This window comes from Podarcis bocagei (assembly GCF_964188305.1).
Source record: "Podarcis bocagei genome assembly, chromosome: 6".
NCBI classification, from domain to species: Eukaryota; Metazoa; Chordata; class Lepidosauria; order Squamata; family Lacertidae; genus Podarcis; species Podarcis bocagei.
The window spans coordinates 75,082,766-75,109,954 of record NC_138130.1 but is presented as its reverse complement, the minus strand read 5'-3'; the positions used below and the strand labels follow the sequence as shown (position 1 = coordinate 75,109,954).

Here is a 27,189-nt window from a genome sequence, read left to right as displayed (position 1 = left end):
GATTCTGACTGGATTCTTTCCAAGATACCAGGGACTGAATATGCAACCTTTTGCATGCAAAGCATGTACTTTGCCACTAAACCTTGCGTCACATAAGCCCACCTTTCTGCTGCCTACCTGTCCAGCTCTCTCAATATCTAAAAGGCATTTTGCCTATTTGTGTTCATGGCCTTCTCTCAACAGCACGTGGAGCAAATGTTCAGCAACTAGCATACAACAGAAATTGGATGGGCGTCTTTTGAACAGATATCTTTTGACTATCTCTGTGTTTACAAATGATAAGACATAATAGATCTTCTTGCATATTATGTAGCTTATCATATTCAGTCTGTCAGTGTTCACTTCATACATGTAGGGAATAAAGTTATCAATTGTGGCTCTTCCTTTCATACACAAAAGAGAAAATATTGTGATTATCTTTCATTTAAGCAAATTTCGTTTTATGCAAAACAACAAATGAACAAACACTCAGGATAACATTAAACTATTGTTTTAAAGGCAATAATTCAAAACCTGTAACATACAGAATCTTCACTAACAATTCAACATAAGCATACTGGCTATATGGTTACACAGTGAATCAACTCTTTCCTGTCAACCTGGTTTGAAATGGCACATGATCTAACAATGTGCAAATTTAAGCAGGCTGAAGGGAAGGGGGAAATCCAATTGGCCCTACAAGTCCCACAGCAAGTTAATGTGACTCTGTCCTTAGTGTTATTTCAGTCAGTTATCAAAGCATCTAGCCTAATTTTAGTAGGGGTTCCTTCGGTGCCCATGTTATGATGGTGAACACTGCTGAAAAATTCTCACTTCACTCCTCTCCGGGTAGTATTGCTGCCCAACACTGGGAAACAACTAGAATATGGCTTGTGGTGATGTCTGAACCCAGGTTGTGGTTTGTTTCCCATAAGCAAACCACAAGCACTAAACCAAGAGCAAACCTTGGTTACTACTCATGGTCTGGATTCAAATGTCATGACAAGCCAGACTCTGAGTTGTTTCTTAGTGGTATGGTGGCAGCAAGGGAGGACTGGGGCAAGAACCATTTAGCTGCATGCATAAGCACACTGCACATTCAATCACAGCTTGTTTTTAAATATGGCTTAATGTAGCATGCAAGCAGGATTGGCGAGTCTTGGAGTTTTCCAGTAAATATGTATGGAAGTTTAGCCTGTATCAATGGGCTCAAATTCAAAGTGACTTGGTGGAAAATTTTATGTGTCTCCAATTCACATAAGCTCTAGAAAAACAGGTGTTACTTCCTCGTCTGTGTACACTGGAAACTTTGAATCTGGACATCTGACATCACGTTTTTGGTTGTTACTTTTCTCCACTTTTCTCTAATAACATACAGTCCTAATTTAACTATTTCATGTGGAATCTAGGAAAATATGCGTTCTGGGTCTTTTTCCACACTATTTTCACAGTCTACATTTATTATTAGCAAACAGCATACATTGTGCTGAAATATACCAGCCTCATTTAGTTTTTGCACACAGATTATTTAATAATCACATATTATTCCCAACTATAGCTACTTCTGAAAGTGAATATTGTAAATGGCCTTTTTGTGATGTAACATCACTACTTTGCTGTCTTCTTAATTTTAATTAAAAATGTTTTATTTCAACAGCAACAGTTTACAAAAGCAAGCTGGATCTGTGGACCAGATTTTATGGACATTCAAGGAGATTTACTAGAAGCTCTGCTGTGGAAGCCTGACTCCCCTCATTCACTGAGGCTGGAATGGATAGCCATCAGCCAGGTAGGCTGAACAATGACCGCTTTGTCCAAATAAAAAACATTTGAGGGAACACTAGAAAGGCCCATAAGCAAAACAACTGTGCTAAGAGGCTGAGCAAGCAGCACTTTCCCAGTCCCTATTAAATGTAAACCATGCTCTGAGTAATCTCATCCACCTTTTCACTCCCCTCCTCTATGAGCCCACAAGCAAAACACAGCCCCCATTCTGCTCTGGAATGCACTCTCCGAAACTTAATCTAACTGCAGAGCTCACTCCAAATCCCCAAAAGGCTTCAACCCAATGGCAGACCCCTCCCATGGAGCCTTGGAGCTGCTGTTCCATTCTCCTTTTCTAACCCGGCCCAACCTAAACATTTCACTTCTGATTAATATCTTGATGACAAGCCAATAATTCTTGGCTTTGAAACAAAACCAGCCCCTGTTTTGCACAAATGTATCTCCTTCAATCTTTTAGAGGCATATCTCCTTTCTCTATTTCCCTCCATGCCCTGTGGTGCCCTGAAGAGGGAACCCTCCTGATACTAGTCAAGACAGGTTACTAGGCAGTTCTGTCCTATGACTCATACACATAATAGCATTTACTTTGTGGGCTTGCCATGTTAGAACTCTTGACTCTTAAACAATGCCAGCATCCCAATCTGAGTATCCTACTTAGTCCTATTTGTGGGAGTGCCTGTGTGAGGTCAGACAAGTACAAGGCACTCTTCTTCACTCCAAAATGAGGCTTGTTGTGAAGCATATGTGTAACAGTGTTAATCCAGCATGAGGCCAGCATTCACATCCAAAATATATCCTATGTCTGAGAATGAAGGATGCTTAGATCATCTGATTAACACTGAATCAGGCAACTAAAGACAATGTGTTGTACATTGAGGAAAAGAAGCGAAGCTACTCACTAGCTAATGTTACCATGGCTGGAACACTGGCAACAACACCTTCAGGCACACGGGCTATGCACTGGTACCGGCCCACTGTGTCGTTGTTTAAGGAAGCCACGGTAAGCAATCTCTGATCAATATGGATCCCCAGGATGTCATCTGAGTGAAGCAGCTCCTTTCCGTTTAGTCTCCAGGACACATTTACAGTCAAGGGCTCGACCCCACACCTCAAGCTGACCAAGCCACCATACTTCTGGACCACAGAAGCAGGCTGCACGGTGACCTGACGAGATTGACCTGAAAAAGGAGGACAGTTGAGAAATCCTCATGAACACTGGCTTACAAAAGGGAGGCAGATCTACTAACACTGTAGGTACCAGCTATCTACATTCTAATCACATTCACATTGTTTAGGCTTGTCATGCATTAACCATTCTGAACAGAATTCAATAAAAATAGAACAAGATGATACCACAGGTTGAAGGCTATTGGCATTTGGTGGTTGGTTACTTATTAGTAAGACCATAAGAATACATCACATTCAACTGTTGAGACTTCACTTTAGGGATATAGATCTTCATTCTCAACAAGGGCACCATGCTGAGTTAATGTGGCTTTATATGTAGTTAAAGGCATGTTCCATCATGCACTACTCTAGCTGCCTTCTCTCTCTCTGTCCTGCCCTCTACTTCAAGAGAGACAGTACACATAGAGAACATTTGTAATACTCTGCTTCCATAGTGAGAGAAGCAAAGTACTGTCCTATGGTGACTAAGTAAAAAAGCAGTACAGAGTGGAATGTAAGAACTGTCTTGCTGAATCAGATCAAAGGACAACATTCTGTTTTTAACAGGGATATACCGTAGCCCTGGAAATCTCATAAAGCAAGAAAGGCCTCTTCTGTTATTTTGTTCCCATCACTTCATGGTTAGAGGTATACCACTTCTGGAATTAGGTGAGTTTGCCATTTGGCTGCTCACCCATAGGCAATTGCTACTCACTCCAGGTGAGCAGCAAATTTCATGACTCAGCAATGATTCTCAAATGTTGACTTGGGATTTGAAAGCAGTCCTAAGTGGCTGAAAATAAGGCTACAGAAAAAGATTAAAGGGAGGGCAGCATTTGAAAGTTGAGAAGTAGGACCAATCCCATAAGCAAAATGGAAATAAAGTTGAGTCCTTGAAAATGCAGCAGCTTAATAATAATAATAATAATAATAATAATAATAATAATAATAATAATAATAATAATTTATACCCCGCCCATCTGGCTGGGCTTCCCCAGCCACTCTGGGTGGCTTCCAAAAAAATATTAAAATACTGTAATACATCAAACATTAAAAGCTTCCCTAAACATTTATTAGGGGGAAATGGGGGGGGGGGGACACTCACCCAAATTTGCAATGCAACCAGCAGATGCCAAGAGCAAACAGATGATAGCAGTCATTGGTCTTTCCCCCTCTGATATCATGGCCATCCCATGCAGAGGAGTCTGGAGCAAAAGATGCCAAGTGAAGTTCCCATAAGCTGCCCCAGAGGACTTAAGGGTGGAAATTCAGCTTTGTGAGGTGCCCTGGATGACAGGGAGATAAGAGATAAAATAGTAGGTTAGTCAAGAGTCAAGAGAATACTGGTAGTTTTTTTTGACGCACATCAACACCCAGAGTCAGCATTTAGTCCTCAGAGGATGGAATCACAAATTTAAAGGCAAACATGGATAGTTGTGCCTCTTAACCCTAATAAGTGAAGGCGGCATTCCATCTTGCCATGAAGGCAGCTTGAGGTGAAGAAACTAGGTGGTTCAGATCTTATCGCCTCTTTTGCAAGGACTGTTTACAAGAGGAAGTCATAAACATGAATGCAACGCAATGCACATTTATCTTCTCTGATGTCGGCAAATCAATAAATGGTTCAGTACAAGATCCAGAAGGTCTCGTAGCCAGAGGGTCAAGAAAGCTGCCACAATTATACTGCAAATAGCAGTGTATGATAAAAATGATGAGTATTTAAACAAGTGGACTATTGGTTACTTGAAGTTAGCAGCAGTAATTGCCTCTTCGAACAGCAAATTCATGTAAACTAAGCACATAGAAGCCTATGGATTGTCAATGTACCAAGATGCAACTGTACTTAAGCATTCAGTGGAAGAACATAAGCACTGTTCACATTGCATTCATGGTAGTGATCAATATGACTGTTTTTCACCACCACCACACATTCCCTTGCAGTGGATCTTTCATTTGTAGTAAAATTAATATGTGAACAGCACAGTCCTGCTTAGCTCCCATTGTATAAACTCTATCCACCACAAATGAAACATCGCAGTGAACTAATGTGCTATTACGGATATTTTTAGGACATAAAATAAGAACACGTCCAATCAAGTGCAGCTTAAATAGTTTGTTTGCCAAGTTCTGTTACCTCTTTACTTGGCTGTGGTTATAAAAAATATTTTGGTTTAAACAGAAAGACAAATGAATAGATTTCCTCAGCCCCTGGGCTCTTCTTAATACAAACAGATACAATACAGAGGAAAAAAACAGGAAAAGAAAAGCTTTTTTGGGGAAAATTATGGTAAAAAATAGGAGACACAGAAAATTGTCACACAAGGATACACCAGATACTATATAGACACAGTGCTCACATACCGCAGTAAGGAATTTAAAAATAAAATAAAACCAGACCAATATAAATGCATCCAGACTCAGGCTAGAATCCTCACCCCACTGACTTCAAAGGCAGTGTCAAATTAGATTTAGACTTTACTTTGAGCATGGTACTGTCAAAGTAAAGCATTTTAAAGTCATTTTTAACTCCAAGGGAAGAGATATAAGCCCATGCTTCACTCTTCCATTCAATCAATGGAATTCAGTCAATTTAAAATTCTCAACTTTGACTGGACTGCATCCTTCATTATCCCACCAGTAAAGGTGCAACAGGGACAATGGATTAGAGGAAATGAAAAGTAAGAACTTTGTTTTTATAAATTATTTCCCTTCAGGTTAAAAACAATTTCCTGTCCGTGGACTGGGGGCATGGAAGTCACTTTCATTAAATCAACGATTACACTATTGGCAGAGATTAAGGAGGGAGAGAATCAGATGCATGAGGTGTAAAAGCTAATATCATCAGCGTTACCTATCCCCATGCTGCTCAAAAGTGTGTATATGTGGAAAAATCTGTATACACTGCTGAGAACAAGAAGAGGGATGGAGGAAGAGACAAAGGAAGATTGAGGGGGTCCTAGAATAGTAACATTGGCAGCTATAGAGGTGTTTGTTGATTAGAATCTGAAGGTTTTATTGAGGAAATGCTGCCTGCAGCTCCAGACCCCCTGCTGCTTAAATAAGGGCCAGCCAAGCAATTCTTGTTACTACCACACCATCTGAAATTTATGAGGAGGGTCCTAAATGAAAAACAGCCCGTGTTTCAGCTGCTGGGCATGAGCAAGCCTTTTGCTGCAACTTGAGGAATGGATGAAGGACAATGGGGGAAGGGAGAAGGTGTTTGGGGAAAGGAGAAATGAAAAGGGAACTCAGACAGGCAGGCAGAATTGTCAAAGCCTGTAAGGTGGTTTCCTGTCTAAGGGCAACTGCAATTCTGCCAGGTCTTCAGTCAAAGGGATTGACGTATCAAAGTTCTACAAGCTGAGTGAACTGGCCTGTGATGCTATGAGAAGTGATTTGGTAGTAATTCCCACTGAACCTATGAGTAAATAAGGATAGGATCCCACTGCATAAAACACAACCAAGAGTCTGTACTTTTCAGTTTTTGCCCCTGCTTAGTCACAGGTACAATTTAGACAGAAACAAATAAAGAAACACTTCAAGGCTACGGCATGGGGGAAGAAGAATGACTACTCCTTTTAACTGTTAATATCTTGCTCGCCTTTGCACTACTTAAGCTGAGAAAAGATGTAAGGGAAGAGTGCACGAGTTATGTATTTTATCATGCAGGAAAATAAGCAGACATTGCAACACTTCCATTAGGAAAGTCTAGGTTTTAAATGGGCTGCCAAACAAGACAGTCTTGACTCTGCCACTTTTGCTCCTGTTGTCAGGTACCAAAGAGAATCTATTTACAAAGTTGAACTATGTTCCATACTGACCATGTATTGGGCTGGATTGATAAAAAACCCAACCAGAAATGATGTCCCATTCTTGTCATAGAGGCGAGCCAGCAGCAGGATGCTGCAGAGAAGGCATGCCCACAATTAGTCATGTGCTCTCAGCCCATTTCTGAGGGCTGAAAAACGATAGAAAAGAAAGCTTAAAAAAAAGTGCAGGCCAAGGATGTAAACCAATCCATTAATCTTCTCCACTTTGGTGACATTTACAAGGAATCTGAGGTGGCAGACCAGTTTATAACATCAGCCCTAGATATGCCACTCTTGAAGACTGATTTTAGAAACAGGAAAGCCAAGCTAAATACACAATTTAAATGTTGTGAACATCAGACCTCATAAAATGGACATTTTAGGCTTCCCTCTTGATCTGAATATAGTAATCTCTAATTATTTTTTGTTTGCATGGATTAGTTTTGTCTACAGGTATACAAAACAATTAGTCTGCATCATTGCTCATGGTAATGAAGATAAGCAATTACCTGCAAGACAAGATTTATAGTAGGTCACTTGCAAGTCAACTAAGATTACAGGCTTAATTTCATTTTTTGTTTTAATGGTTGGATCACTATTACTTTTATGCTTTCTTCTATGCTGCTTTGAGCAACTCATTTGTGAAGGGGGAAAGCAGGGGGCAATTTTTTAAAAGAACAAAATAATGTACAGTATTTGAAAAAAATTTAGCTCATCGATCTCAGTAACACATACATTTCCATATATGTTAAGAACAATAGGTCATGACCATAGGTCAAGTAAGCCCACACAGAATAGTGACACAAATACTTATGGAATAGCTCATTAACTGACCACATTAAGACCAGCTGTTGAATTGCTACTTATGGTTTCTCCTATAGAGGTGAGACTGCGGCTGCATACACACCATACCTTTGAAGCACATTTGCCCCCCCCCCATGAGAATCCTGAGAATTGTAGTTTTACGCTACATAGAGTTATAGTTTCCAGCACCCTTAACAAATTATAGTTCCCATGATTCTTTGGGGGAGGGGAAACACACCTTAAATGTGCTTTAAAGGCATGGTGTGTGCACAGCTTGTGAGTAGTACAATGTGAATCCTTCTTAGTGAAAGCTCAAGGTTTATGACACTTAGATAACTCCCCGAAACTTAAGCCCTATTCAGGTGTTCTCCCTTCTGCAATTACTGCTGAGAGGGAAAGTGGGACAACACTTGCTGGCCCTGCCCCTCCATCATGATCCCCTAACCATCTTCCACACACTGAAGAGGGACGGTCTGGTATAGAGCATCTGCCCAAGCAGAGTTCTGAATCATGGAGTGAGCCTAAACACATAGAGCAGCCTCCCCAATTCAGTTTCCCCCACCCTCCAATGTGTGGAAGGTGATGAAGGGGACACAACAGTAGGGTCAGAGCCATCTAGCGTGGCCCACTGACACTCCTCACGGAACTATAATTGCATGACTAAGAACACCCAAAATAGGTCTTTTGACAATAGCTGTTTCTCAGTAAGAGTTCAATGAATAGGTCTTGCTGTATTCTTTCACATAACTGACTTTTGAATAAAAATATAATTTTGGGGTTTTCTCTGCTTTACAGATAAGACCACGAGTGCATGCTGCTATTGTTAACGATTCTTGAATTTGGTGGGTATTGTAGGACAAAATGTAAAAAGTAACGATGAAGGAGGGGAAGAATGAGATGTGAAAGCTCAGGTGTTAAAAAAAACAACAGGTGGAAACTCTTATTTTTCCCAGGTCTTCATACCTACTGTACTGTATTGCACAATCACAAATCAAAGACATACATTTCTATGAGAATAAACTGCCAAGAGTTTTGTATCACTTTAAAGGCTTAACACATTTTATTAAGGCATTAGCTTTCATGATGAAGCCCACAAATGCTTATGCAATGATGACATTTGTTAGTCTTTAACATGTCACAAGGGTCTTTGTTGATTTTGTTGCAACAGATTAATGTGGCTACTTACAGATTAGGTTGCCCATTTGACCAAGTGATAAAAAGCAGAAAAATTCTGTTTCAATGTTAGTCAGTAGATCATTATTAACACACATACATTCATATCATCAAATCTTCCCTAGCTCTTTTGGTAGTCTACAAGAAAATTAGACAGTTATCAATCGACTGCCACTGAAAGCATTTAGAACCATCATGCAACTCTACCACTGAGACCCTTGCCTATAGACTAAGGACTGAAGGAATTATGGCACGTGAACTCTCTCTTGCAACCCAGAAACCAATGTCACCAGCTAAAGTGACAATTGCCTATCACAATTGTGTATGATAGGGGACTTCCACTGATAATCTAATATACTTAATATCCCAGTCCCAAATTCATAGCATTCTCAGGTACAAAGCGGCCTTAATCAAAAGCAATGCTGGCGTTCTTGCATCATGCTTCATTTCTGTTACTTCTTTCTACCCTCTTATCCAAAGTGAGAACATCACAATAAAATGGAATAGTCAGTTTACCCCTTGCGTTGCCCGCCTTCCACACACTCTGGAAACTGCCTTAGCCCTATAAAGGATAAAATCTCCTTACTAGAGTGGGAAGGGGGGGAGATGCACTTCCTTTCTTCTATATATTTCTCCCCCCACCCAACCCCACACACTTAATTTTCACTCCTCTCCCCCCCCCTTCAATTCTGTATAAATTCAATTTGACAACCCTGCTAATTGGATAAACGTCGTTCCCTATGCTCCTTTAAAGCAGTTCTCTTTTCTTTTCTTGTTTTTGGAGGGTGATTGTGGCTGTTCTTTAACATGAATTCCATCTGCTTTATTTCTCCTCTCCCTATTCAGCATCCTTCCTGAATATTTATGAAGTGTTTTGCCATCCCCCTTCCAACCTTCCCTCCTTCCTATCTCCTTTTGCTCCCTTCTCACCTCCCTCTTTCCCTCTTTTGGCCAGCCAGCCCCACTCCCTCCCATGTTCCTTCTTCCTTCCCAGCTTGGCTCAGTTATTCCCTCTCCTATCTCTCATTGCCCCGGACAATAACCTTCCAAATGCACCCCCCCACCCCGCTTTAGATAAACACAGGCAGTGTCAAGTGTGAGGAGAAGGGGGGAGGGAGTTCAACTGCCAGTCAAGCCTCAGGTCTTCAATGAGGCCTAGAGGCCTACGCTAATCTGCTGCATGCTTGCCATATGGGAGCTGTGTTGCCCTGGGAAACGCTAACAGGCAGAACGGAGCTTAATAGAGTCCATATTCATTGTAATGCAGTGAGATGGCTCGAGGGACTATTGCCCCTTGGGTCTGTTTTCATTCTTCTGTTCCCTCTCTTTCTTTCTTTTCCCCTCCCTTTTTTCCCTTTCTTTCCTCTTTTCAAAAGACAAGGTCCCTGGAGAGCTCTAATCTGGAGAGGCTGGGGCTCAGTGAAGGGACAGGGTTTGGCGCTTGCAGAAGGGAAGAAAGATGGCTGGGAAGATGAGGAAGTGGAGTGGACAGTAAAGGAGCAACTAATAAGCATGCCGTGGGCCAGCTGTCAAGATGTCCACAATGTCTCCTCTTCGTGCAAATACCTGTGCGCAAAGGCGGCGGGAGTCCCTTTTCACCATAGGAATCTTTGCCCTTTGCAGGAATGTTGCAAACTTGGATGAAAGGTGAATACAGATTACCATTTAGCGAGTGGTAGTTTACTAGAATTAGGTACGAATCCACAGGAAATGCCGCAGTATCCAGTCAAATGGTGAGCAGGATTTTATCAGTTCTCTGAAGCCCTTGCTTTCTGGTGAAGCCCCAAAATGTGGTAAAACTCTCCTTGCCACATGGAAGTATGTTATAATGAGCTTACAAATTAAGACTGTGGTATATATCCACGATAAAGGTAAACTGCGCCGGGAACTAGAATGGTCAAGGAAATTACTCCAGAAGATAAAAGCTATCAGAAGCAGGCACTGAAAACCAATTCAGAGCTGAAGAAGATGGCTAACCTTTTCTCTCTCCACTCAAAGGGGCTGGATTTGCAATAAAATGCAAATATGTTTCTTTTTATTAATAATGCTTTCTGCAACCCAAGCACTTCCTGCCACAGCTCCATACCGCAAATGAAATCTTAACTACAATTCTTCTCTAATGGCTCTCTCACTCTTTCCACCTCTAACTAATGAACATGTTAATGACACAAGTGAGAATACATAACCCGCAAGCACTTACATAAGGGATGATAAACTATAAATAATTACATAATGCTGTCATATCTCGTAATTCTTAGCTCTTTAACTCTTACCAGATTTCTAGCAGCAGCTTAACAAAAACTGGCCTTCTATGTCCACAATAACTTTCAACAAAACTGAGAACACTAATCCCCTAAAACAGTAAATCACTGCTTTTTTCCTATTTGCAAACTCAAGATTTTTGTTCTATTATTGTAAAGAGAGTGTTTAAATAACCAGAATATTGTAAATAAGGTAAGACAATATTCACCCTGTGTTCCAAGCATGGAATGTGTGGTATCAAGCACTAAGGGAACGCTGCGTAGTATCAGTACTAATAAATTAGAAGGCCAATTCACACATCCCTTTTACCATGGTAAAATGTCAGTTCTTTCAAGCTACAATGAAGTCATTCCATAGCAACAATAACAAAAATCACGTCATTGTGCCTCCAGTGCAACATTTAGTGATCTACAGTATACGAACAGAAGTGGATTATCAGTTTTCATAATACAATAGCATGAAAACACCTTCATTACTAGTCTTCTGTATGTTATCTTGTCCAACAAAGAAGTTTAAGTCTCATTTCTGAATATCTAGCCTGAAAGGATTTTTGTTAGCCATAAATCTAAGATGAAGGTAAAAATTTTGAGGAAAGGTGGGATTAAAATTAAATACGAGTAAGTAAATGTAGGACTTTGTAAAAAAAATAGGTAGCATCATCTAGAAAGGAAGGCATTTAAGAGGACTTTAAACCTTTCTACATGTAAACAAACCATTCCAGCCAGGAGGACCCCTGGTGGAAAGTTAAACATCTGCATCCTTCCTCTCTTTTGCTGTGTCTTCATTTCATCCCTCCAATATCCACAGATTATAGAACAACCTGGGATAGTCTAGAAATTACTTTAGCTCCCAAGACAACTAGTTTTACTATCACCAGACCTGTATCGAAGGTGGCTCAGAAAACCAAATGGGTTGTCAGATCACCAACCAAATCCCGGCATGTGTTGACTAAATATTATAAAGAGAGATACTGTACTTGTTGTAGTTTGGATGTGATTCCTGACTGCATGAAAAACTTGACCTGAAGACAGAGGTCCACAAATTTGTCCTGGCTTACTTGATGGCAATAATTTGTAGTTGCACTGAACCCTCCTGCCCCCAACCCTCTGTGCATGCCAGAGGAAGGACTAGGTCTCTCTCACTATTGTTAAGTGCAACATTAATGTTTCTATGTCTCAATGTATTTTTGGTTACAAATGCCAGCAAGTACAGTACAGTATATCTAGAAAACTTTTGTGACTGGATAGGAATCTAGGAAGTTGCCTAACACCATCAGACTGTTTGCCCATCCATCTAGCCCAGTATGGTCTGCTCTACTAGCAGTGTCTCTTGGAGTTTTGCCTTTCCTAACACAAGGGATTGAAATAAGGGATTCTAAATACAAAGCATGTGCTCTATCAGTGAGCCATAGTCTCTCTTAGCAGGTATGACATACATATGTGTATAGTTGTGTTTGTGTGTAGATTTAGGAAAATGTTGTATGTATTAATTTAAAAATCTAATTAATTCCAAAATTTAGTACTATTCAGCATGAAAGCTGCAATCCTAAGTAAACTTACTGTGTAGTAAGTAACACTAAGTAGTAATAAGTACTACAAACTTACTAAGTAGTAAGTAGTCCTAAGAAGTAAGCACCACTTATCATCATCATCATCACCACAATTTGTATACCACCCTATACCCGCAGATCTCAGTGCAGTTCACAGCATAAAATTGCAATAAAAAACAAAACAAAATAAGTAATAAAAACAAAAACAGGGCTTACTTCTGATTCAGCATGCTTACGTTTTCACTGCACAATGCAAACATTATGGCCCTCAATTCACACAGCTTCAGCGCTGGAGGAACCATCGAAGCCAAATTGCAATTCTTCTGTTTCAGTTTCTTCTATTGCATACTACGGTGTTTATGAGGTGATTAGAATAGCAGACAGTTCATCAAACCATGCAGATAATCAAACCATGCAGCCTAGCCTTCCCCCTTACATGCATTTTTCTAGGTACAGTGAGCTTTTACAAAGATCCCATATACGTGCCACACTTGGAAGCCTGACGTGATAATGTCCAGCAAAGCTTTGCTGCTGCTGATTACATAAACTGGTAATAAAGCCTACTTGTCAACCAGGTCACTCTGTGTGTGGGTGTACTGGTTACTTGTTCATAAAGAGCCTGCCTATATATCAGAAAGTACCAAGCTCAAGTTTATTCCTCCTTTGGCCAGTGAAGTAGATGAATTCCAACACCTTAAGATTGCCATTTATGGTGCTTTTGCATTTCATGAGTTTAGCAACATATGCTAGCACACCTCCTATGCTGTCCAGTCCCTACCATTGCAATCGTGTCCGCAACATGGTGGGACTTCTCTACGACGGGAATCAATCTGTTTCCTCCTTTGGGGTTGTTTTGATAAGTTCAATTTTTCTTATATAATACCACCTGTCAGGAATGTTTATGTTGCTGAGACAAATACAATGCAGACAGTAGTTCTAGTTACCTTCTGTGTTTCAGCAATTAGTATCTCCTCATTTCTACAGACAATGAATATCTGTCATATTTGTAATTGCTATCTATTCTTGTTTCCTCAGTCTAGTATGTCCACCAAGGCTTTTTCACTTTCAGAAATCAACTTCTCTCCAACGTTGACCTCCTCTATCAGCTAGGAGTGGCTTACTAATAGTAACCTCTATGCGTCAGATACAAAACAAAATGGATTGTGGAAATACATCAAAGATGGCATTTCACAAGACAAATAGAGGTGTCATGTCCCCTTAACCTCCACTGGTGTACATGGTGCCCAAGAAACTTTCACCTGGACAAGAGGAAGGGCTGAAAGAGATATGGGAAACAGATATGGGAAATCTGTTCCCAATACAGGAAGGAAGAATATTCTTTGCTCACATAGTTTGCTGGTTTTCCACAGGCATCTGGTTGGCGACTGTGAGAACAGGATACTGGACTTGACAAGCCTTTGTTCTGATCCAGCAGGCTCTTCTTGTGTTCAAAATGCTTCAGATAAGCCTATTCACATTCAGAGGACAAACACTGCCAATCTTTCCATGAATTGGTGGCTGCAAGTGGGTAGATTGTGTCCATAGTTTGTTTATACTGACATTTTCATTATTCGGTTTAGTTTTTCTTATCATGGACTTGGCACAATAGTAGCATCACTTAGCTTGGGTTATATACCAATACCCTGTATGTACTTATGGAGAACTCAATCTCTGGAGTGTGGATCTTTATGAATCCAAAATGGCATCTTCCATGTACAAGAGCGGTATCAATAGTAGTTGGAAGAAAAGCTGAGGTCTGCAGAAGTATAAGGGAAAACAACCCCACAACTGCCCAATGATGGCCGAGTATGCTCAGTGGTGAGGAAATACTGAATGAATGCTGGAAACGGGATGGAAAACCAGACAGAAGGGAATGGAGTATCAGTATGACTGGAACAATGAACAGGAGTACTCTGCACTACAACAAGTTGTGGCACATCCCACTTATGGGCAACCAAATTGTCAAAGTGACCCTCTGAATACTGAGCCATAACTTGCTAGCTAATATGGAATTATGTTGCTGTAACAAAGGATTTTTTTAAAAAAACACACACACGATAATTGGATCTTAAGTAATAGCCTATTCTATTTTCTCTTCATTAAATTAAAATTCCTATAACATTTGGATGAAATATTGTAGAAATTACTTCCAGCTATCTCAAGTTCCATGACTTCATTAATCCTTGGCAAAACCTCCATAACTTTAGCACACATAATGACTGCCTGGGAATTCGAACGGGCAACTGTAATTGCTATTTTTAGCATCACTAGTTTCGTGGCATTGTGAGACATCATAATATGCTCCTAAAACAAAAATGTCTTTATATAAAGCAGGGGTTTTTTCATGGTTATTACATCTGGAGGAACTTTACTCTTGACATACAATTTAAGTTATTCTTTCAAGTTATTGTAATTTCAATAGACTTTGGTGTAAGCTTTGACCATCTTGGCTGTGAGTTCTGAATGACTTGCTCCCTGCCTTGCTAGCCTTTTCCCACCTGGCCTGGGAGGGCTGGGCCCTGACTAAATCCAGCTTCGAAAACTGGGCTTGGGCATTGTTTAACAGGGGATGTTGCTGTTATTAAGCTCTTAGGATTTATGTGGAAGTTGTTCAATTTTGTGTACTTTTTGATGTGTTTTACTTATTGTCTATGGCTATTCTTTAATTATGTACCTTTTTCATATTGTAAGTCACTTTGTGCATGGTTTTAACTATGGAAAGGTCGCAAATAAAATGGTGATGATGAAATTAAGCACTCCCTAAAATAAAAAAAATTAAGGCACAATTACCTTCATTTTAATTATGTTAGATACTCTATAGGATTTTTCCTGCAAAGCCAATCTCAAATGCAATCTTGAGCTATAAGGCAAGTGTATTGCTTAATTATGTGCAATTGCAAGAAAGAACATGTGGGAATATCAAATTAATTGAGACTATAATTTGCAAATTAATTAAGACTGTAATCACACTAAGTGCACGTTCATTTTAATGTGGGGCTTAGTTCATTGGAGTGGACAAATGTTGCTATTTATAGAAGCAGCATAACATCAGATGTTGTAGGCTTCAAACCTTGGTCTTTGGGGAACAAGCATGAGCTCTCTATTTCCTGTGCTGCCATGAAAGCTGGTTAGAGTAGGAACATACACATACTCCAATCAAACCAAAAACTGCACTTGGAGACAGAGATGCGAACATCCAGTGATCCATCGAGTTCAACAATATGCCTCTCCTCACCATTTAGCGACTTGGATCTTCTCAGCTTTCAGTCTTGTGTGAACTTTAAACTTTGCTGAACTGAGATTCAGGCCCTCTCTGAATCCCTAACTTTTCCTGCCCAGCCTGGAAGTCTTATTGATAATCTCCACTTAAGCATCTCTTCAATTATTGCCTTGCTTTTTGACCTGAACACCCTATACTCCAGGATGAAATCATCTGCTTTGCTCAAATCTGCCTGAGAGCAGCCTTTCAGCCTTTCTGCTTACAAACTATGAACCTCTAGGGGCCCTGGTCAGATTCAAATTTATTACTTAGCCATTAGCCATTACAATACCTAGTAATTAGATCACAGGAGATCATAGAATCATGGAACTGTAGAGTTGGAAGGGACCCCAAGGGTCATCTAATTCAACCCCCTGCAATGAAGGAATCTTTTGCCCAATGTGAGGCTCAAACCCATGACCCTGAGATTAAGAGTCTCATGCTCTACTGACTAAGCTATGTCAAGCACAACTAAACATTTTCATATACCAATGGGAAATCTTGGCTCCCTCAACATAGGACAAATAATGTTGATGTTCTATATCTACCAGCCAATCTAACTGTAATGTGAGCTCCATCTGAGGCCATAATGAATAAGAGTAAGAAAACCCCACCCTATTGAATGTGCTCCTCTGTCACAGATCAAGGATTTATGCGCTGGTTCCTAATTGGCTATCCCCTAAAACATAAATGTGCTACATTAGAAATATTCATTCTGGTGAGCCTAAACCAATAATTAAGAAGCAGCCTCTGGATTTTACATTCCAAGGAACTTAAACCTGTTTTCTAGCCTCAGAAATGACACTGGGAGAGAAAGCAGCACAAACGTGATCTTAAATATTTATTCTGGATACTGTCTATTGAAGAAGTACAGCCAGTTCCCAAACCTGAGCACCATAAACAAGCTGAGTAGTTGTTTTAGCTCAGAAAACCATAAGAGCAAGTTGGAACAGGTTGGCTCTTCTGTTTCCCTGAAATCTCATAATAGCCCATAATCTCTTGGCCACTGAGCAGTGGAGACAGATAATTTAACATTTCACCTTCTGGTGAAAGAAAACTAAATCCCCATATATTTACAGAGCATCTAGAACAAGTTAGAGCTTCTTAAGGTGTCACTGTTTGTGCAATCAAAGGAGCAACTCCCCATATAACTGTGTACTTCATTAAAATAGTTTCATACAAAACAGTTACAGAGCATGATGCTCTCTCCTTGCCATCTCCACCTATCTGTACTTCCCCACTTCCGGTTTCTCCTTCAGACTCCTCCCTCTGCTATTGCTAGCTTTACTTCTGAACTCTATACATGTATTTACATCTTTGTTAAAGCAGACAATTAACTTAATCAGTTGGTTTGGCCAACAGGTTGCTGCTAGCAAATACACCACAGTGGATGGAGCCTTCACCATAGTCATCCAGGTGGGCTGGTTGTTGTACCAGCTTCCCGCTTCATGCCTGTGCAATTGTTCCAGGTGATACATTGTCTTTGTTTTGTGCATTGTACTTTGCTTGTTTAGCTCATTCCTTTTGTGGAATCCAAGTGTACTGTCTCACCATTTCCCCTGGGGTTGTAGCAAATAGTCCCCCAAGGGCAGCAATGTCTCCATCCTCCTTCCCATCAGTCTTTGAACTGGGCTACTGTTCATTCCTTGAAAGGGTGTGTTTCTGTGATTCCAATCAAGCCAGGTAAGGATCCCCTGCGGTCTTGTTTGCTTTGGCTGTCTTTACTGCTGATTCTGCTTTCCCATTGTTCTGTGAGTATCCATGGAATAGTGCCTTGCGCTGGAATTCCTATGTAATGCATAACTCTGAATTCTCCTGAGGCGTATTGTGGCCCATTGTCCAAGAACAGAGTGCCGGGTATCCCATGCCTTGCAAAATGAGATGTAAGCTTTCTGACCATGTTAACATTTCTGAGCATGCACAGAAACCACTGAATGCCGCTTATCAGTTGGAAAAGAAAAACAGGAAATTGGTGTGGGTGGGTGTGCATATATGGTGCAGGCCAGGGGATGCCCTGCTTAGGCAAACTAGTTGGCTAGTACAGTGGTGCCTCGCAAGACGAAATTAATTCGTTCCGCAAGTTTTGCCGTCTAGCGAATTTTTCGTCTTGCGAAGCACGGTTTTAACGGTTTAACAAAGTCGCGAGACGTTTTCGTCTTGCGAAGCAAACCCATAGGGAAATTCGTCTTGCGAGGCAAATCGAAAACAGAAAAACCTTTCGTCTAGCGAGTTTTTTGTCTTGCGAAGCGTTCGTCTTGCGGGGCACCACTGTACCTTAAAAAGCTGTATTGTAGGCAAGGACATCCCCACTTGTGCTATACAGTGGTACCTCAGGTTAAGTACTTAATTCGTTCCGGAGGTCTGTTCTTAACCTGAAACTGTTCTTAAGCTGAAGCACCACTTTAGCTAATGGGGCCTCCTGCTGCTGCCGTGCCGCCGGAGCCCGATTTTCGTTCTCATCCTGAAGCAAAGTTCTTAACCCAAGTTAGTATTTCTGGGTTAGCGGAGTCTGTAACTTGAAGTGTATGTAACCTGAAGCTTTTGTAACCTGAGGTACCAATGTATCTGAGATTTAAGATCTTTAAAAGTACTTGTCTTCACGCAGGCAACAGGAGCAGGCCCCAGCTGGAAAGTTTGCTACTGCTGACACAGTTTACATTCTCCTCTTCGCCATTCCCACCCTTCTACTTTCTCCTCACTCCAAAAGTTCTCTCAAGCAGCCTTTAAGCTTTAAACAAATATGAATTTGTAAAGCAGCAGCCTGCTCTCATGTCACTCTGCCACCCCTCCATCCTGCCTTCCTCCTCTCAACAGCCAAAGCCCAACAGAGTTGGCAAGAGCAGCACGTGTACAGAAAACAAACACGTGGAGCATAGCCAGCAATGAAGCTGGATTTGGTATGCTCTGTTTACAAAAGGAATAAGGAATAGGAAGAAAAGAGCAAGGAAGACAGTTGGAATTATACACCAGTCAGAAAAAAACATATGTATAAAATAGAAAGAACAATGCATTCAGCTCCCAATGAACTCAAATCCTTTGTCCTGCTTCCAAGTCATTTTACTGTTTCAGTTGATGCCCACATCTTAATTTAAAAACACAATTATCTACTTTTTATCTTCAAGGCTAGAATCAAGTTTTCCCAAGCAGTCCAAAGCTATTCCTCACCGCAAAGGCCATTGTTGGCTGCAATATAGCCTGCCTTTACTATATGTCTGAAACATTATATATGCAGCTTTCAGAAAGCAGAGCACAGGAAGAAGAGTCAGAGAAGTGGTAATTCTGATCCAGAAGGGTCTCCCACCATTAAAAAAAGAAAAATCTATGTGTCAACTTGCACTCCCTCTGAACTCCACCTTCCCCCATTCCAATGTATTTTCCAAGGTTCAGGGTAGAAACATTGTGGGGTGGCTTGGTTCCATGTGGTTTCCACCCCTAACCATAATTCTGACCAATCTTCCTCAAAAGATTTGCAGATGTGTTTTCGGATAGCTGCAAAACCAGATTAGTTCTACCTAATCTTAGGCTTAGTATAAAAAATTCTTCTCTGCTAGAACATCTACCCAAGTATTATTTTCAGGGAAATCGCCAGCATATACACCAAAAACCCTTTCATGAATAGCTTCATACCTCTATGGGTTCAAAACTAGAAGTGATGTTTTAGATTAAAATAACTGCACTGTGGATCAAGAGTGATCCAAGTCCTGGTATGATTCTGGAACCCTAAGAGTTATACTGTACTTAGTTTACAAAATAAGATTACGGTTAAGAAAGAAGAGAGTCATAATGGAAAAAATCAACCTGGTACATTATTTCTCAGAACAGAGAAGACAACCTGAATTTCACACATAGTCTTGTTGAATTGGTGACATTAATCAGTGACAATAATTCCTACCATATCTATATCCATATCTATATCTATATTATAGTGGATGCTAACAAGCAGACTAAAGAATTAACTACTTCCGAGACAGGATGCAATCCTGTATCCCTACTTACCTGGGAGTAAGCCCCATTAAACTCAATGGGCCTTGCTTCTGAGTAGATATGTACAGGATTGTGCTGTTACAGATTTACTATTTGTAAAACTATTTACTCTCTCTCTCTCTCTCTCAAAAAATAAAAAATCAACTGGCTAATCTCCAGAATTCAAAGTGTTAGTACTCTGAAGGTCCAATAGCACCAAAGAAATGGAGGACAGATCAGTTTACTTTTTACAATGGAAACAAAGCAATTTACAGTGTACACAAAATACTGTGGTTAAGGGAAGGAGCAACCATACCAAAGCAGTGTGGTAAGAGGCTGGTATAGACAAAAACAGCAGGATAATTTTACAGGGATATATCAAATAAACCAGCTCAAAATCACAGACCCAAGAGAAAATGTTTGTCAAACGAACAAGAGGCCTAGTTTAAATTTAAACACCATCCCTAAGCACATTCACTCCATGATCATGTCCTGTTGATTTCAGTGGAATATGCTATCGAATTTGAGGATTGAGGTCTTGGCATTTATTGTGGCAGCAGCGAATCTAATCTAGTTATAGCAGTGCAACTGAACTACATATCTTGTAATGAAGACCAACTGTGATATAATACTGACATAAAATGAGCCCTCAGGCATCAGTGTTGTCTACCTACTGCAAAATAGTACAGTAATGGCAAAAAAAACCTGAAAAAAACAAATGGAGACAAACAAGATATCTGGTGGCCAACAAAATACAGAGCATTGTTTGTGTGATTAACTCCCATTACCTAGAAATCCTGCTGATGCGGGTGCTATAACAGTACTTAGGAGAAGCTCATGTGTCACTATGCTTGCCAAATTTGTCTTAAGCCAATGACCCAACTCAGGAGGTGGGGCTCAAAGCAAAAGCCTATCACCCAACTGCTACCACCTAGTCAATATGCATGAATTAAAACAACAATCCAGTGCTGTACTTATGCACTTTGCCACGTTATTCCCTCAACACAGTGGCCTGGGTCACATGTCACATTAAATCACTGTTAAAATAAACTATGGTTTAACATGAATGAGTTGAAATTGTAGGCACTTTGCTCCACTTTGGCTCCTGCTGCGGAAAGAAGCTATGGTCTGTCTTGTCATGTTATCTGAACCTGGGTTTGTGGTTTGTTTCTCTACAAACAAACCACTCACAGAAGCCAAGGTTTGTTTTTGGCTTACTGCTCACAGCACGGAGAGACACAAACAAGGAGCCTGGGTTTGGACAACACAGCAAGCCAGACCATGCAGCAGGATCAGGGTGGGGAATTTCAGAAGGCTCCTAATTTCAAAAGCATGCACCAGCATACCTTTTGTTCACGTTAAACCTTGGTTTATTGTAACTATGGCTTAATGTGATGTGCACACCAGGTTAATGTGAATGACTAATAAGAAATAGGCTGAATTGGGTAGCTCTACGAGGCCTAGAATCCAGATATGAGGCTGTCTTCCTATAGACTTTTTTCCTGAGAAAATGGATGTCCTCACTACCATCTCTTTCACCACATTCATTTTCCTCTCATCTGGAGAAAATTTATCAAGCCCTTGTGATGACTCAAAGTATACAAATTGCAAGCCATAATCCAATGCCAGCTGCTGTGATTATTCAGTTGCTGCAAGCAACAACATTTCTGTGTTAATCATCTTTCTTCCTCTTTCCTCTCACCTCACCCCCGCAATCCCCTTTTTTCAATTAAAACAGCTACTTGGCAGTGAAAAAGCAAGGCTCTTGTCAATCCCGTTCATGTCACGGTATGAAAATATCTGTCTAAACAGCAATAGTCAGCTCAAACTTCCTACATTCTGTGAAGCAAGGCATAACATTTTCCTCATGGTACAAATGAGGAGGGTTAGAGGTATTGCAGTGAAAAGGAACTGATTTAAAAGGCGATCATAATAACATGTTGCCTGTGGTAAAGAAGGGAACATAGAGCAGATATTTCATCTCTAATTGAAGAACTCTGACTTTTTAAAGATGGTGACAATCATAACTGTTTCTCTGAAAAAGAAATGCACATTTCTCTTCAGTTGAGGGATGCCACTTGCTGTCAGTATCCTTGATGATGGCTGCTAGTTGCTAAGTACAGTACTCCTAAAGGTTTTGGCCTATCAAAATAAGTATGGCAATCCTAACTAATGTGGTACAACAGTTAAGTCAGAGTTTATTATAGGGCCCTTAGGAGGGCAGTAAGATGTCTGCTGCTCTGTCAAATGGTCCTTTTATTACGGGTGGCGAAAGAGTTAACTCCAGGATAACGTCAAAACTTTCTTTTTCCAAGTAAAACACATTTTTGGCACTGGGCCCAATCTGGGGAGGGTCATCTCTCTTTCCTCCTTTTCCTTTACCCGCCTTCTCTCCTCAAGGTTCAGAACAAATGAATCTCATTGCCCAACACACTCCACAACTAGTTTCATCTTGGTCCAAGCTCATTGTGTGTTTCAACTTCTGCCAAGAAGATTTAAAGGGAGGGAGGGGAGAAGAAGCTTGTATGAGGAGAGAAGAGAGGGGAGGGGAAACAAAGGAAGGAGAAGAGGTTACTGTATGCTGAATATCCTATAGAAAGAAGTTGGAAATAACAGAGAGGAGAGATTTTGCTCAGAAGATCTCAGATTGTCTTGAAGCCAGGATCAAAGAGGCCACAAGAGACCAGCCGTTGCCCATATGATCCTTCCTTCCCCTACAGCTAGAATTCAGCAGCTTACAATTCTCACTCCACCACCATCCCGCCTCTGTTCTGCTTCTCCTTATTTGCATCCTACTTCTAGCCACTGTCATCCAAGAACAGAGCAGAACTGGCACACATCCTGCCCCACACCCAAGAGCCAGGAACACAGACAACTGTCTCAGAGGATCATTCCTGTGGCTGAAAACAAGAGGGTTGAGTTTCCCACAAACCCAGGATGAATCAGGAGTCATCAGAAGAAGCCAACTCTCCGGGTACTCTTCCTCCCCTCTCCAAGCAGCAGAATTAGAGGCACTTCACAGGCAAAACATGCTGCTCGCAGACAGAACTGTCTCTTGGCTGTCTCTTAGTGCAGACCCAGGTCATCGAGCCTGAGCTTCCACAGCCGCTGGCTGCCATGAACCGCCATTGGCAGGATTGGCAGCAACAGCAACAGATATGTCCTCTGCTTAAGATAATACTCTTGCTGATAATGCTGTTTCAAATGCGCATTTTACATTTGACTTCCTTGAGTAATGTTTTATCTCGAAATGTTAAGATAATTTGTTCTTGCTGCCTTAAATGCACATCCTGTGCTTGATCTTCTTGGTAATGTTTTGTTTTGAAATCTTTCAAGATAAAAGTTTAATTTTTGTTAATTATGTTTCCTTGAATGCATTCTTTCTATCTGACTTTCTTCTGCCAAGTTTTATTCTGGATTGTTTCATTTGATGCTTTAAACCGCTTTGAGTTTTTTCTTTAAAATATAAAGCGGTATAATAATGAAATAAATAATAATAACAAGAACAACTAAATTGAGGCAAGCCATCTACAGCCTCCATTTGTCATGTACTTTTCTTATCAATATCAGTCAAGGCTGTCCAGGTCTTTGAGAATTAGTGATGTGTGGTTGTGCATTCTCATTCCTTGAATATTCTGTACTTTAGTCTTCAACTGGTTGGCATTAAGGTAAGTTGTAACTGCAGTACCACAACCTCCTTTGGATGAATCAGTGAGTGTAAGAAAGCAAGCAGCACAAATGTAAACAGTCAGATAGAATAAAAGGAAGAGTAACAAACAAGATAAAACATTGAAAGTGGACTTCATGTTACAGATTGGTGTTTGCGATGGATCCCAGGGTTGAAAGAGTGAAAACAATCACACTAACTGCAGCCTAAGGTACCACCTAGGACCTTTTACTATATTAATAGGATGAGTGATCCATGTTCTCCATGTTGAAATTGAGAGCATTTGAACATTAAAAAAATAATTCCTACAGATTTTAAATGAGTAAAATGCTGCATGGTTATCACCTTATTTCTCTAATGTCAACCCTAGAGAAACAGAACAGTGAAACAGCAATTGTTTGTGATCCAGACAGCTGTTATGCACATCACACTGGAAAAAAGGAAGTATCCAAGGAGGAGTCACTGCAAGGGGAAACACTTTGGGAGCAGCAAAGATCCCACCCAAAAGGACTGGGGAAGAAGGTCAATGAGGTCTTCTCACCATCAGTTCTGCAAAGGAGGAATCTAACTCAAAGATGAAGGGTGAAACTATTCCTTTGATCGTTACAGTTCTTGCACTGGGGATTTGGTCAAGAAATTCTATCCTCCTTGAAAGATGGTTTTCATTTTGGATGTTTGCCCAAACTCCACCTTCTCTTTCCTCAAGACTTTCCTCAAGGTTTTTCTGTTTAAAAAAACCCAAACCCTTTTTTTACCAAGAATTATTTACATGGGTACTTCAGTTACCTTTTCTACCCTTCTAAACTTTCTCAGCCTAAACTTGAGGTGCTTTTCATGGCCTTTAGTACCCCAAATCATAAAGCAGGGTTGACCAGCTAAGTTTTTTTTTTTAATGTAACATCATTATTTGTTTTTCATTTGTAACACCCTATCTAAGCCTACTTGCAAGAGCTCCAGAACTTGGAAAGAAATAGCACTGACTTTATAATGGAATCTGACTATCCATTAAGGGGGTTGTTTGTGCACCAAACTATATATTTTTGTGCTCCACCATGGTTGCCACTCATGATGAATTGGAAAAGAGAAATTCACAACATGACACCCTCAAGTCAAACAATGAGTCTGACTTCACAATACAGTTGGGCTGTATGGACAATTTGCCCCAGGTCTACTGGGTCTGTGGTGCAAGTTAACATATAGACCAGTTCAAAGTGTTTTATTGTGGAGAGAGTTGGTTAAATCTATGCATTATTCATTTTGGGGTAGACACAAAGACTGCATAAATGTACAATAATTATTAATAACTCAGAGGCTTCCAATTTAGTGGCAATTGGAAAGAATCTTTGTTGCATAATTCTGCCAGAATATTCCCACTCTGATTACTCTGTAAATGAATGGCCTACATTTATTTCATCTACAGTTGGATCCTTCACACAATTTCCCCCAAAGTATGTTAAAAAACATTTTCTTTGGCAACTGTACTAAAAATTGACTAATGGATTTGATGTCATTGCTCTTTCCTGCTCCCACCCTCAAATGTTGGCATCCGAAAGCTTCTCTAAAGATAAGGCCAACTTTGCTTTTTGGAGTGGGGAATTTGAAGGAATGGTTTAACAGAGAGAAGATGTAGAAGTCAGTCATCCGGGGTAGGGGAAAGGGGGTGATTGAAGATTACGACGGTCTCTCTGTACAGCTATTGGCTAAAAGTCTAGGTCAGTTGCCTACCTGCTCAAGATCATCAGCTGACCATCTTCAGGGCCAATTCAGCTATGCATAATCCTCTCATGCTTTAGTACAATCTCAAGCTTTCAGGTGGGAAGTCACTTGTTTTATACCCATACTTGTGAAAATCACACCCCGCACACCATAATGTAAGACATCTGAAAGAAGACATGAAAGCAAGTCTTCTCGTTGAAGTGATACATTTTGGCTTGTTTCAAACAAGTGGTTTCCTACATGATAACTGAGTCCTCTGAGAAGACTATAAATACTCAGGCATTAATAGTATGAATCTCCATTTGTCAAAGTACACGACAGAGCTGACATGCTGCCAACCCACAAAACACAAAGACACCTTCCCAGAACACCTACAATGGCACCATCTCTCTTTCGATCGTTGCCCGTGAACCTAAGGCTCACACACTATTCATTCCCTCTCCTCCTCTCCACATGGGAATTACTTTTAAACAAGCAAAGAGATCCCCATTATGTTCACACTTGTGCAACTCTAGTTAGTTCAAACAAGCCAGGATTAAACTGCTAGTTCACTAACCATAGTTCAAAATAACCAGAGATCCCAAAATTCAGACATTAACAAGGAATTCTGTTAAGTTTTGAAGAAACAGGTACTTCTAATCTTCCCCTCAGAACTGCATCAGAGGAGAAGAGGGGATCATGTGAGCCCAATCATCATGTATGTAGCATGACCATACATAACACAGGGGTAGCCTGCTACAGGTGTTAGACTACAGTTCCCACCAGCTGCAGCCCACATGGCCAGTGGTCAGAAGGGATGATAGTTATAGTTTAAAAGCATATGGTAGCGTGCTGTTGCACTCATGCCCTGCTTGTTGGCTTGCCATAGACATCTGGTTGCTCACTGAGAGAACAAAATGCTGGATTAGATTGGCTTTTGGTCTGGCCAATGGTTAGGGATAATGGGAATTGTAGTCCAGCATCATCTGCAGAATCACAGGCTCTTCATCCCTGCACTAAAAACAACTCTCTTCACACACTCACTCACTGCACAGTAACCATAGTACATTCCAATGTCACTAGGAAATGTTTGCAAATAATCTAACCATATCTGTCTTCTCCATCTGACTGGCATCGCAGAAGGGGACTAAAAATGGGTTCTCAACATTAATTTACAAGCAGACTATGCTAATTTTAACCAAGATTAGGAATAACTGAATTACAGCAGGAAGGTCTGCATGGTTTTGTGGCCTACTCTTGAATGCTTAACCATGGTTCCACTGTTATGATGGAACTGGACCTCTGCAATGTGATGCTGTGATAGAAAATAAACTCCTAATATTACTATAAGCTGTAGTATTTAAGATGTTAACTCTATACACCTTAAAACATGACTCAGTAAAATCTGCAGAAACAAACTCTATTGCCAGACTACTCTTTGCAAAAAGATGCAAGGCAACACAAAGATCTGTTCCTTTCACAGAATACAAAATTATTAAGCAAGATGAAGCTTTATTTGCTTCACGAAATTTCCCCAGTTTGCTGAATCATCACTTGCAATAACACATTATCACAGTATATGGTCATATGAAGGCTATCAACTTTGGGAATGTTGGTGTTTGTAAATGGAAGCTCAATGAGTTAAAAGTTATCATTAAAGTTCTGCACCAATCTGCAACAAAACTGGTTTTCAACATTAAGAAATCAAACAATAAGTAAAATCTATCAAAATATACACAGGCATCATCATCAGTTTTTCAGCTGGAAAAGTTCAGACTAAAGCTCTTTGAAATAAAGTCTTCCTGAAAGTCAGCAAGGAAACTGAAAGATGAAATGTCTTAAGCAGGAAGTTCCAACTCAGGCGCCACGACTAATAAGTTCATGGTGGGGAACCTGTGGCCCTCCAGATGTTGCTGGACTTCAATTCCCATCAGCCTCAGTTAGCATGGCCAATGGTCAGAGATTATGTGAGTTGTAGGCCAGCAACATCTGGAGGGCCACAGGTTCCCCACCCATACACCATATTGTCGTCAGAAGGTAACATGACCAAAGCCAACACGCATACCAGGATCACAGC

At 40.5% G+C, this 27,189-nt stretch overlaps 1 protein-coding gene across 4 annotated transcripts in view; it reads right to left on the bottom strand.

Moving 5' to 3' along the window:
* BOC (BOC cell adhesion associated, oncogene regulated) overlaps positions 1-27,189 on the bottom strand; it is a 68,974-nt gene that overhangs the window by 30,089 nt on the left and 11,696 nt on the right. For all 4 annotated transcript variants that reach the window (XM_081198935.1, XM_081198936.1, XM_081198934.1 and 1 more), the window contains exons 2-3: positions 4,037-4,217; positions 2,664-2,942 (exon numbers count right to left, since the gene is read on the bottom strand). In XM_081198935.1, the coding sequence (XP_081055061.1) occupies positions 2,664-2,942; positions 4,037-4,121 (364 nt within the window). In that variant the 5' untranslated portion in view covers positions 4,122-4,217. The remainder of the gene's footprint in view (positions 1-2,663; positions 2,943-4,036; positions 4,218-27,189) is intronic.